The sequence below is a fragment of the Sciurus vulgaris genome, assembly GCF_902686455.1.
Source record: "Sciurus vulgaris genome assembly, chromosome: 16".
Taxonomy (NCBI): Eukaryota; Metazoa; Chordata; class Mammalia; order Rodentia; family Sciuridae; genus Sciurus; species Sciurus vulgaris.
The window spans coordinates 21923698-21937907 of NC_136477.1; the positions used below are offsets into that span (position 1 = coordinate 21923698).

The 14210-nt window shown below is 35.2% G+C and overlaps 1 protein-coding gene across 1 annotated transcript in view; it reads right to left on the reverse strand.

The window, feature by feature from the left end:
- Positions 1-14210, reverse strand: part of TOPAZ1 (testis and ovary specific TOPAZ 1) — a gene marked incomplete at its 5' end in the record, with an annotated part of 60623 nt that overhangs the window by 7999 nt on the left and 38414 nt on the right. Inside the window, 3 exons of the mRNA XM_079114793.1 lie at positions 8637-8802; positions 11080-11180; positions 11967-12141. Of these exons, the coding sequence (XP_078970919.1) occupies positions 8637-8802; positions 11080-11180; positions 11967-12141 (442 nt within the window). The remainder of the gene's footprint in view (positions 1-8636; positions 8803-11079; positions 11181-11966; positions 12142-14210) is intronic.

A 14210-nucleotide genomic window follows, 5' to 3' on the forward strand; every position in this document is an offset into this window, starting at 1 on the left:
AAGTTTATAAAAATCAACTCATGTATCTGTCTCATAGCTTACAAAAAGAAAAATCACCTATCATGCTACAGTTCCTTAATTTCTGCCCTAATTTTCACACAGAGAAAAACAATTCAATTGTAGTATTAAAAGTACACTGATGTGCTAAAATGTTAGCAATTTCACTTTGATATAAATTTACCTAATTCATTCAATCTTCATACACAAAGATCTAATGATGAAGCACTGGGGCATAACATTTCAGTAACATTCTGCCCCCCCCCCCCCCTCAACTGGACTAAGTAGAAGTCAAATAATCCTTTTTTGTGGCCTTCCTATCATGGTGAATATAAAAGATAAATGAAGAAATATTTGATACATAATGCCAAAAGAAAGTTATACACAGTATAAAGCTTTACAAGAGCCCGTTTTAAACATACTAGAGCCCCCTTGACTACTGATTTACTTAATAGATACTGTGCTAGATAACATTCTAAATACTTTATGAATATTAGTTTAGATATCTCCATTTACCCCAAAATATACTAGAAACTAAATAAATGAATTTAATGAGTATCTTAAAAGATTAAAAATCACCTGTTAACATAATTCCCATTAAAAGTAAAACTGCTAAATAACCCATCCTTTTAAAATGAATTTTATTTTGACCAAATAAGTTCAATTGTTTTTTCCAATTGGGTTTTGCTAGTCATATCAAGTAGATATATTCCACTTATAAAAAGTAGTCTATGTAAAAAATTACAATGTTTTTCTTTAGTACTTATTTTTTAAATCAAGATAGAATAATGGTTATATTTTTTGAAAATTTAGCAGATTCACTTTAAAACCTTATCAAATTCTATAGCTACATTAAAAACTCTAAATAAGGTAGTTATTTTACGTATCAAATCTAACAACAAACTGGTAATTGGGAAGTAATTTAGAAATAGCTTTTAATTAACTAATTTACCTAGTTTATCACTCTACCACTGTAAATACATTTATGAAAATTATATAAGAACTTTTATGAGAACTCCCAATAAAAAGTTCACTAATACACTTAATATTTTATAGCAATAATAGTTATTGAATTCATCTTCATGTTTTTCCTCTATTTTACAGTTGGGAAATATTCCAACTGGAAGAATAACTGTCTAGAATCTCAGTTTTGTGCGAGTCCCAGCACCACACACACGTGCAAATCAGTTCAAAAGGCATGCAATTTTTTTAAAAAGTCATTCTTTATCCTTTTTCCTTCCAACATATGTATATTCAGTCATTATTTGTACATTTGAATACTGGCACTGGGAATGTAAAAAGACTACTAAGATGGTTTCTGCGAGAGAAATTTCCAGGCTGGTCAGTGTGACCATTAAATAAACAACTATCTTTTATGGTGAATACTGTATTGAGAGACTATCTAAAGATAGCTGTTCTCCTCTTAATGTATATACTTAATATGGTCCTAACCAAATTTCCTGTAGAATGGTATTAAAACCTGATCCAGTAATTCTGAAATTCATTACAAAGAATAAACTTTGAGGATAACAAAGAATAATGTGAAAGAGGAGTGAGGGTAGTCTTGCCTAAAAAAGACAGACATCATATATTCTAATTGCACAACTAAAAAAGTGTACGGGGGGCAGGGGTTGTGGCTCAGTGGTAGAGCGCTTGCCTGGCATGTGTGAGGCACTGGGTTCGATTCTCAGCACCACATATAAATAAGTGAATGAAGTAAAAGGTCTATCAACAATTAAAAAAAAATGTGTACAGAGTTAGTACAGAAACAGAGATCCCTGGAAGAGAAGTACAGAAATAGACCAAAGCAGATCCAAGATTCTAATACAATAAAAGTAGCATTTCAAAGGAGTGAGTAAAGGATGAATTGGGACAACAGAGTGGGGAAATAAAATTAGGTTCCTACCTCACATCAAAATTTAAAACCAACAAAGAATCCCCCTAATGTGAAGAACATATGGTGAATGTATAATTCTGAGATTGGTAAGACCTGCCTGGTAAGCATTATAAAGAACCATTTTTTTAAAATTTTTTTTGCTGGAGTTTGGACCCAGGGCCTTGTGCATGTGAGGCAAGCACTCTACCAACTGGGCTATATCCCCAGCCTTAAAGAACCAAATTTTAAATTAAAGATTTAAAAGATAATTTAAGTAGAAACAAAGTAAGCTGGGCAAAAAAAACCCAAAAAACATAAAAACAAATTAATATGCAAAAACCAAATGTTTTCATAAAAAGCTGAGAAAAGCATAAATACCTAACAGATCAAGGACTTTAACATGCAAAACCACTGTAATATAAAAGGGCATTATTATACAGCATGATACTTCCTAAGAATGACATATATATTACTCATGGTATCTGAACTAATGTTAGGTGTTACATTATAATTTAAAAAATTATAAAGATTCCGTTAAATGTGAAGATCGGATTAACTCTGATTTCACAAATATCACTTAAGATGATGCCAAACTGGTTGATTTACTTTTAAAATAGTATTTACAAATGCTTGCCCAGGCACAGTGACATATGCCTGTAAGCCCATTGACTCAGGAGGCCAAAGCAAAGGATTTCAAGTTGGAGGCTAACCTCAGCAACTTAGTGAGATTCTGTCTTTAAAAAAAAAAAAAAAAAAAAGACTGGGTTGTGGTTCAGCGTGGTAAAGTGCCCCTGGGTTTAATCCCCAGTACCAATAAACAAAGAAACCAGAAAAGTACAAAGAAGGGTAGATCTAGGTAGTAGGTTTAATAAGTGAATAAAAGGTGATATTAAAAGAGACTGTCGTATTAAAACAGACTGAAGATGACAGCCTAACAAGATTTGGGCTGAGAGGTCCATCCAGAGACTGAAAATCAGGACAACACATTTTTTTCTAAACTATTAAAAATGTTGATATGCTTACATGTATTGAGTCACAGTCACTGGCCTAGGTATTTGAGCAAACCTTTATGTTACAGTTTGTAGTATAAAACAGTTAACACTTTAAAAAACAACAAAAAAAGCAAAAAGCAAAACACACGTACACACACACTATCAAAACCTCCACTATTTCCTCCCTAGAAAGGTGCAAAGCTACTTAAAATCCATTCACTCACTCACCTCCACTAATGTTTACTAAATATTTATTCTGTGCCAAGTTCTGCCACAGGTGGAGGATTCTTGATTTAATTAACTTTCAAAAAAAAAAAAATGACAGTGGTAACATTTGTAACAGTGGTTAATTAACTGGGGGAATAATCTGAAAGGGAATGCGACACATGTGAGATATGAGAAAATGTCATCACAAGAAGAGTGCTGTAGGGCAGTAGCCCTTGAAGTGAAGTTCTCAGAGCAGCAGCGAGGATTTCAAGTTCGAGGTGAACCTTAGCAACTTAGTGAGACCCTGTCAGCAGCACCTGAGAACTTGGAAGTCTAATTTTCAGGACCTACTCCAGACTTAATTAAAAAATCTGGAGGTAGGCCCAACAATCTATGTTTTAACAAGTCCTCTAGAGACTTCTGATCAAGTTTGAGGACAACTGTCTTGGATTTACAAAAACAAGCTCAGCATCATCATTTTGCTCAGTTGGTCAACTAGTTGAGATCTCAATCTGTATTTGTAGTTTATACTTCTCTAGGTGCAATTTCATGAAATCCATGTGAAAGAAAAAGAATATTGGTGTAGAGGCTGAAAATATGGATTTAGAAAGTTGGGCACAGTGGTGCATGCCTGTAATCCCAGCTACATGGAAGGCTGAGGCAGGAGGACTGGGAGTTCAAGGCCAGCCTCAGCAACTCAGTGAAACTCTGCAATCAGACAAGACCTGAACTGGAATTGCTACTCCTAACTTACTTGTGTTGTATTATCGGAACCTGCTTCCTCATCTTGGGATACCATCCTCTATCTCAAGGGGGTGGGGTTGATTAAATGACACAGTGACAGCACAATTCTAGGTAGACAGTAAATACTCTATTAAATCAATGAAGAGAAATACTGATACCAGAAAACAAATGAAGTACACGAAAGACAACGGATAGAAGAATAAGAACGAATGGGAAAATTTTTCTCTAATGGTCAATTAAATGCCTAAATTAAAAGCAAAGCTGTGAATATCACACTACCCTGCCAAAGAAGCAAAGGAATATAGAATACTCACTGCTGGTAAGGACGTTTCATAACTCACATCTTCACACACTATTAGAAGACTACAAATACTATAATTTTGCTAAAAATGTACAGGACTTTTGTATTCTACCCACAGGTATAAGATCAGAAATGTATGTATAGCCAACTTTCAAATACTGAATAGCCAGGTTAGGGTCTGCATAATTTGGAATGTAGCAGTATTCCTGATAACCCAAACAATCCTGCAAATCTGAATGTCAAGAAAGGCAACTCTGACATTTGCCAAAGAGCCTTAAGAGGCCCTTATCCTTTACTACAGTTGATTCCATCAGAAATTATCTTAAATGAAGCCAGAATTAAGGACAGGTAGTTTGAAAGAATGGACATTTTTTAAGCTGTCTGTTTTATCTCAACTCCCTAAGGTCTCCCTCCCAGTGATGGGAACAAAGCCCTTAAAGCTGTTCCAGGAAACAGCCCCAAACAGAGTAAAAGAGTAAATTGAGCAAGATAGTGCTCAGACAGTTAAGATATACAGGATATAAGATTACCAGAAACTGATGACCAGAATCTACGCTGTTGTAAAACATTGTGAAACATGTTGTATGTTATCAGCAAACCCGGACACCCTTTGGAATTTCCCGGCGGCTGTGTTCCCCTTTTCCCTTCCGTGTGCGACCCCTCCCGATGTGTGGTTTCTGCCTTTATAAACTTGTAAGATTTTCTGCTAGGGACTCAACTCCTCCGACTCCTGTGTGAGTAACGAGTTGGGTCCCAGCGCGCTGGAATAAAAGCCTCTTGTGGTTTGCATCAAGTTACGTCTCCTGCGGTTGATTGGGGTTGCCGTCGATCCGTGGGACAGAGTTAGGGTCTCCTTTTTGGGGGTCTTACAGTTAGTGTAGAAATAGGGAATCGGGTCAATTCGAGGAAATGAAGCCATGAAGCCATCTATCTGCCTCTGGAAGTTGGAGACTGCCCCTGGAAGAATGGAATGTCAAGGATCTCTGGAGCCCACTGATTACCAAATTTACCTGCCTTTATCAAGGACTGCAAACAAGGAGCTGCTAATTAATGCCCCCTGGGCCCTTACCTGCCTGAATCACCTTGGCCCTCCCCCTGCCCATGGCTTCTCACTTAATGCAAAACCAGGCCTAGTCACGTAGGCAGGAAGGAGAGATAAGGAGGGAGAGAATTGGAGAACAAAAGAGAATTTAACCTATAAAAGATGTAGGGTGCGCTCACTTCTTGGGACTTTAGAACATCAGCCATGGTCCCCTTCTTCCTGCCAGGAGAAGTCTGTATTATTACCTTTAAATAAAACCTACTTAATATGCTTGCCAAAAAAAGAAAAAAAAAAAAAAAAAGAAATTATCTTAAGGAAATAAAGATTAAGCAGTGATCATTATCTACAACAGAAATATGAAACTACATTAGATCCACCCATCCATCTATAAAGATGGAAAACCAAAGAAGCCCATTTAAGTGATGTTATATAAGAATATTCCTTTTCATGAAGACTTGCTGGAAAATATAAAGGTGGCTATGAAAAGTCTGTGAAGTAACACTAATGTAGATAATAATTATTACTGAGTGGCTGAATAAGGGATTTTAATACTAAGTTTTGCTTATACACTCTCATAGTTCTTTATAAGGAATATGTATTACTTATATATCAGCAATACAAATTATTTTAAAATTCAAAGAGTTTCTCAATAAATGCCTTAACTTTTACAAAATTTGTATTACAGAGAACTAAGATACTTATCTTTTAGACTCTGAACCATGATTATAAAATTATTGTTTTAAGACTATTTTATGCTGGTATTGGGAGAAGACATGGTAGCAATCTGTTGCTTCTTTTTGGGATAAAAAGTACTAGTGCTGAGAAAAAGTTTGAAATGGCAAAACGAAGTTACAACAATAGAATGTCTCACTATCAAGTCTTCCACCCACCATACCAACAATGAGTAAAATATTCTGCATTTCTCAATCTTGAATTATGTATATATCCCCCACCTTTAAAATATCTTAGTAGGTAACAAATACAGAGTTTTTTTCCCTTTTTTTTTTTTAAAAAGGAAAAAGAAGCTCGGTGCAGTGGTGCATGCACGTAATACCAGCGAATACCAGTAATACCAGTTCAGACCCAGCCTTAAGAACTTAGCAAGGCCCTAAGCAACTCAGCAAGGCCTTATCTTAAAAAAAAAAAAAAAAAAAAAAAGGCTGGGAATGTGGCTCCGTGGTTAAGTGCCACTGGGTTCAATCCCTGGTACAAAAGGACAGAAAAAAAAACAAATAAAAAGATCATGTGCCTCCCATTTCTGTCCCCCAAGCACTCAATTCCTCTTCCTGGAGGCAACCATGATTACCATTTTTTTGTGCATCCTTCTAAAAATATTTTAAGAGTATATATGCAAATATGTAGGCATCCATTTAGTATTTCTTACAAAAATGGTAGCATGCACTTTTCTATATATTCATTTTTACACTTGGCAATATATCCTGGAGATCATTCCAAATGCCTCTCTGTAGAGATGTCTTCCTCATTCTACTCTAGCATATGGTTATAATACAGTTTAATTAACTGGCACTCCATTAATGGACATGTAAGCTGTCTGGAATCTTTTGTAATTGCTGGTGTAATGGAAGATTCCAGACTTACAATGCATACCCTTTTACATTGGTATAAATGTGTTTGCGGGACAAATTCCTAGAAATAGAGTAAGTGAAAGGAAATATGCATTTTAACTTTTTTACAGATATGTTGCTAAAAAGCCCCTAAAGATATCTCTGAATATATAGTTCTCCAAACCCTCATGAAAGGAATACCGAACTTTCATCTTTGATAGCGTGACAGGTTCAAAATAGTGTTTTATAATTTTAATGTGTATCTCTAATAAGATAATAACCTCACTTATTGCAAGTGAGATTGAGCCATTTGTATTTCCTTTCTAGGGCATGGCCAGATCACTATAGAACCCTTTTAAAGCTAGGCGCAGTGGCGCATACCTGTAATCCCAGAGGCTTGGGAAGCTTAAGCGGGAGGCTGAGGCAGGAGGATCACAAGTTCAAAGCCAGCCTCAGCAACTTAGCAAGCCCCTGTCTCAAAAAACAAAAAAACAAACAAAACAACAACAAAAATAAAGAACTGGGGATGTGGCTCAGTGGTTAAGCAAAACTGGGTTCAATCGCTGGTACCACACAAATGCTTTTAAGAATAAAATCTGAGGACTACTGACTATACTTCTACAGTACCTTCTTTTGAAGAAGTTTAAGATTTTACTAATGAAAATTACTTTCCATTGAAACTGTCAGTGCAAAAAAGAATACTGTTTATTATTGATAAAATCTAAAAGATATTCAAAATTGAAACATCAAAATTTACAAAAATCTCCAGACACTCCACGTTGCTACTACAAATTCTTTTTAGTTTAAGAAACAGTTTTGCCATAAATGTTTAGGCAGAAGTTTCCTATAACAAAATTTTATCCAAGCCCACTTTTATCAACTATTTACCCTTCTCGTTCCTTGCCACATTTTTTAACAGAACCTATGAGCTCTGCCTTGCATTTCACTAATTCTATTTCTGTATCTCAGTTATTATTCCCACTTTGGGAACCTCACTGGCTGTTTGCTAAGTTAAAGAAAACCTTTTCCAACTAGCTTCTGATCAGGTAGTCTTATCACAACCTCTATATTCTGTAAACTCAGTACTGAACAAATACGAAGAATCGTGTGTATATATGTATGATTAGGCATGGGTGCTAGTATAAGTGTTTGTGTTAATATATGTTAGTGTAAATTTATCTATTTGCTTTATTTATATCCATTCTATCTTCCCTCCTAAACTCAGATTCTTCATTTCTTTATTTTTACCCTACTTTATCAAATCTGCCTGATGGTCCAATTAGCCAGAGCTGTTACTGGCCAGCCAAACAGGGACATTATTGTGCTCTCTGAATTTTTATTTATCGTACACCAAACAAACTTTAGTTGCTTTTGCTGGTTTAATTTAATTATAATTTCTGAAAAATGGACTGCCTTATAGGGAAAATAAGCATCTTGGTTTATGGTCACCTTTGCTTATATATCTGACTACACAGTTTACACTGACTGCAATCAGCATTTTACATAGCAGCTGAAGCCTGGACTCTGAAGCTGAACTGTCTGGGTTTGAATTTCTGTTCCTTATTTGTTACATCATTTTGGGCCAGTTGCTTAATATCTCTGCTAACATTATAAACACACAGAATAGGAATTGTAATAATTCTAAACTCTTCTATGAAGATTAATTTGGATAATCCAGGTAAAACATTTAGTATGGTGCTTCGGCCACAGCCAAAAACTAGGCTGTAAATCAATCAAGACTCAAAGTTTCCTCTTTATAACCAAGTCCACTCTCTCCTTTCAGTGTGCACCACAACCACACTTCCTACACACAGGTTCATTATCAACTCAATATCAACTTAAAGCAATGACAGACAAGAATTTGTAACAAATTTAACAAATTATTTTATGCTTGTGACATATGAGAACTTACCCCTTAATACCCAAATGGCACCATCTAGGCTTCCACTTTTTAGAAAAATTTCTGCTGCAATATTCACAATTTGACATCTTGGTGCTAACTTCTCAGGCCCTGTAAGTCCTTTTAAAGTTGTAAAATGTATTTTTAATTCATACAGTTTATCTAAGACCTTCCTTCCCTAGAGTAAAAATAAAGGACATTAATTATCATTTGTAGTATTAGAGGCACAAAGTCAATGGTAATCATGCAGAAGGCAATTATCCCTCTTGATTGATCATCCCAGACTAATGACTGTCAAACTGCTCCAAGACTAGTTGTGGAAGCCCCTTCCTGCTTAGTTGTAAAGGTGGGAGGGAAAACAGAACAAGCATATATTACCCACCCTCCTACCACCACCACTGGGTCCCCCCTTTATCAGCAGTTCTCCTTCCTACTGTTTCATATACTACGCTTCCTCTCAAGATCTCATTTGAAATAATTTCAAGCCTTTATGCAGAACACTACCGATTACATGGTTTAACTTTTCTGTTGACCAGTCTGACAGGAGAAAGAGTACAAATGAAGATATTTTGTTATCAAATTTAGATAAATAACAAGTTCTGGATGAAAAAAGGAAAAACTGATGGCTGAAAAAGGGTCTTAAATTCTATAAACTAATTCACATATTCTATAAGAAGACTCTTCAGTTTGTACATCAGAAAGTGGATATACATTATTTTATACCAGCAGCTGGAAAACTTTTCCTGTAAACATCCAGAAAATGAATACATTAGACTTTGCAGGACACATTTGGTTTGTTGCATATTCTTTTTTGTGGTGGTTGTTTTAACTTTAAAAAATGTAAAGAACATTCTTAGCTTGTGGGTTGCACAAAAATAGGCTGGGGTGCAATTTTGCAGACATTTTTTACAGACTATTTTGATTCATTGTACACAAATGGGGTACAACTTTTCATGTCTATGGTTCTACATGATGTAGATTCACACTATTCAGACACTTGTTTTTATATTCAGATGCTTATTAATGATATAAATGTATCCTCAGTTTGACTGATAAATGCATGAATTTTTCAAAGGATACTTTTAGTTTAATTTCAGCAAATTTTCCTCTGGTACTGGGGACTGAATAAGTCTGAACATACTAAAAGTGCACTCTGCCATGAGTTACATCGCTAGGCCATTTATTACTTTATGTTGAAAAATGAATAGGCTTCATTAAAAAAAAAAAGCCAACAAGCTTCACACTAAATAAGGTGATAATTTTTCTAACTAAGATAAACATTCTTAATTAAAGATTCACCAACCTCTTAATGCCTTAAGAAACAATAACCCAGTGAAATGAAAATTTATCTAAAGTTTCGGCAAAAGAAGTTTTCAAAAAGCATCTTTAGTACTTCTTCGGTCCAAGTGAAAGCTGTGACAGATTGAGAGAGCAGGGACAGGGTACATCCTGCCCACACCAGGCCTACCACATGAGTGTTCAACCTCCTGTACCATCATCTGGGTTGAAATTTTTTCTAAATTCATGAATTTTATGTGTATGTAAGTGACAATGTACGTAACTATTGAACACATAATTATAAAATGAGCTCTTTAAAAAAAAGTAGCAGGTGCCAGGCGTAGTGGCTCATGCCTGTAATCCCAGTGGCTTGGGAGGCTGAGGCAAGAGGATCTTGAGTTCGAAGCCAGCCTCAGCAACAGTGAGGCACTAAGCAACTCAGTGAGACCCTATCTTTGAAAAAAAATGCAAAATAGGGCTGGGGATGTGGCTCAGTGGTTGAGTGCTCCCGGGTTCAATCCCTATTACCTGCCCCCACAAAATAGCACATAACAAAATATATTTAACTAATTCAATATTGACCAAACTCTCAATTACTCCACTCTATCAACTCCATTCCTTAGCACTTTCTATTTTGAATTTTATTGCCCACTACTTGGACTTTGAGTCTAACTCTGCTTCCCACCTCAGGGAAATCTAAAATATAGGAATACAACATGGTCTTGGCCACTAGTCCACTTACATGGTAAGCTAATCCTCAAAGTCAGACACCAAGATATAGGATATATAGTGTCCTAGAGCATTCTAAGAGGTATTTTTAAAGGAATTTTGTTAATTGCGAGTATCCAGGGTTCAGAGAAAGGTGTCTTGAACTCTTCCAGAATTACGATGCTGAGTTGGCCAAAAAAATTATAAATAGAAAATTGCTTCAAATAAATGACTTTTAGTACAGCCTCTTAAGTCTTACCTATAATGAAATTCTACCTAGTAACTAGTCTGATGTCACCCCCTTTTCACATTTAGTGTAAGATTTATTTAATAATTCACTTACTAGTGTGGGTCCCATTCTTTTGCCTGTAATGATTATTAGCAAATTCCTAATTTCAAGGTTAACTTCTATTCTGTTCCTAATTTTTAAACTAACACTATATAGAATGAAAAACATTTAACAAAGTACCTTAGACCACTGCAACAGCTTGTGATAGAAGTACATAGCACTGATTCCAATTCTTCCCAGCAAAGTTTTATCTACCTCACTGTTTTGTGGATCTTTGCTAACTGCAACAGAAAGTATGCATATGGAAGAAAATGAAATAATTACTTAAAATGATGGAAAATGCAAGTTAACATGAAATTACTGATACTACCATAAAGATCAGGTGTGAGCCACTATAGCCCACAGGCCAAATCTAGCCTGTGAGCTAACAATAGTTTTCATTTTGAAAGAACTGTTAAAAAGCAAAGAGAACTATGTGATAAAGATTGTATGTGGTGTGTGCAAAACCTAAAACTTATAATCTGGCCTTTGCAGAGTTTACCAACCCCTGATAAAAACTGTAGTAAAGAGTTCACACGAAAAAACTACACAAATGAAACTCAATTTATTAATTTTGTTGCCTGTAATAGTGAAAATGGTAACAATTTCACTGTGTAAAAAAAATTCAGGGCTGGGGCTGTAGCTCAGTGGTAGAGTGATTGCCTTGCATGTGTGAGGCACTGGGTTTGATCCTCAGCACCACATGAAAATAAATGAATAAACAAAGATATTGTGTCCATCTACAACTAAAAAATATTTTTAAAAAATTCAGGTGTCCAGTAAAACTTGCTAGCAATAGTCTAACCAATTTAAAGAATATAAAACATCTGATATTAAAACACCAGTTCTTGCCTTTATACCTTTAAAATATAACTTAACAATAAGCAGATAGAAAAATTCATAGAGAAGGGGTATCTGAAACCTGCAACATTAATTTATTGTCAACATGGAAGGTATTAAAGGCTTTATATTCCTGCTAAGATCATTGAACCTTCTTCACAATGTTTAGAACAAAATAGACATTTTACCTGTTTCAGCAAATTCACAAAAAGGAACACCTGGTCTTTCTTCTTTACAGTCTTTAGTAAGTGTTTCAGCAATACAAGTACAAAATTTCTGGAAATCTGCAAATTTTTCACAGCCCATTTTTACGCTAATGTATAAATTTCCCAATTTGGTCCAGTCACCTTTTTCTTTACAATTCTATTAAAATTATTAAAAACAAAAACAAAAAAAGGACAAAATGAAACCTATGTAATTTATGCAAACATGTTATGGGCCAAGCACAGGAGGCATTAGAGTTTATACAAAGATTAATAAAGCAATCTTTGCAAATCTTATAAAAACTTAAATATATCAGTAACACTTGTAAATTCACTTCTTTTTTTAAACACATTCTGGAATAATCCTTTCCACTTTTTTTTTTAATTTAAGGTTTTACTTTTTATATACTTGGAGTTCATGGTGCATATACAATGTTTCACCTTTCTTTTCATTTACATTTATGTTTGACATATTATGTGTACAATTTATTGTTAACATTATTTTCAATGGTACAGGATATTCTGAGTAGGTTTACATGTTATTTAACGGTTCTTTCAATGTCGGGTATTAAAGTTTACAATTTTCTGCTGTTATAAATAGCCCTGTGGGGAAAATCTCTGCCCAAAGCTTTATCAGCAGTTTTAGATGACTTCCTGAGTGGACTATCAAAACTTCACTTTCAAATAAATGAGCGTTTTAAAACTGTTTTAGGCTTTGGTAAATTAACTCATTAAGCACTACTTTTCATAATCTTTTTTTCCTCTGAATCTTGAGCTGACAGGAAGGCTCAATGGTGTGGTAGGGAATAAATAACATGGTCCCAGACACATACCCATTTATTCATACATACATTCATTCATTCATTTATTAAAGTCAGTAAAATAGAGGAAAGAAATAGTGCTGGGATAAGAAACAAGAAAGATGGTCCTGCCTGCCACAAGTGGCATAAGTGTACTTTCATTTTAGGTTTGACCTCCAGCATATTTTTTTTCCTCCCCTTGTAACCTCCAGGGCTTCCCCAAACTACCCAGCTCTGCCTCTGCACATATCTATGCATGGAGACTAAGGAAAAAGAGCAATCCATGGATCATTCCTCAAGATTATGACCTTGATGAGATTTATGAGAATGGAAAATGGGGAAATGCCCTGAGATTTTACTCTCTCGTTTTTGCCTACTCTACATGTTTCTTCCCGTAAGCACAGTATCTTTGATTACCCTCCCCTCAAGCAGGTCTTAATCCCCATGATTTGAATGATATTGACCATTCTTCTCAACTAGGGTAGACTCGTGATCCAGACCAAAGTAATCAGATCATTCCATCCAACGGCCATTATAACTGGTTACTAGCTCAAGGATAATGTTAGCCTAATACTGCCAGATTCCCCAGGGAAAGATCCTGCCTGATAAAAACATCTAAGATGCAGTTATTCAATGTGGAAGGAACCAGCAAGAGAACAACAGATAAGGATAGCAGGTGTGTGACAGAACATATATAAACATGACTTTAAGAGAACTGAAATCTAACAATTAGTAATGTTAGTATAATTGTATGGCCATTTAGATCCCTTTTTTGAGAAAGGCTATCCTCTGAGGAGTCTTGATACATCCTGGTATTAAGAAATCAAATCTAATCTCACCTAGGAGCAAAATCCACATCATGGGATGTTTCTACTTTGACATCCCAAGCTCCCTTGAGAAACAGGTATTCAGTGACAAGACATTTTTTTTTTCTTATGACTTTTGAGAAAATACAATTCAAACAATAGAAAAGAATTACTTTTCCAAAAATTGAGATTTATAGGGAAGGTTAGATTCTGAAGAACCATAGCTTGGAGTGTGTTCAAACCTTGAAATGTGTTCAGCTCTGAGAAAAGTCTTCATAGTTTTTTATCTATCTTAATGATTTCTACCTCATGGCTCCAAGCTGTCAAAGATACACATCTTGGCATAAGACCCTTACTGTTTCTCCATTTCTATCAGTCAAAATTTACCTACTGAATGTTTTAAAATATATCTACAATTATTGGCATTGTTTGGTTTATGGTAACATTTTCAATTATCAGAATTATCTGGAGAACTTAAAACAAACAAAACAAACCCCCCAAAATCCTGCTGCCCAGGTATCATCCTCAGAGATTCTAAGGTAACTGATCATTACTTTTCTGACTATTGAAAAGCCTCTGACTTCCAGATAGCAATGTACATAAGTTTTAATTACCTAGTTCCT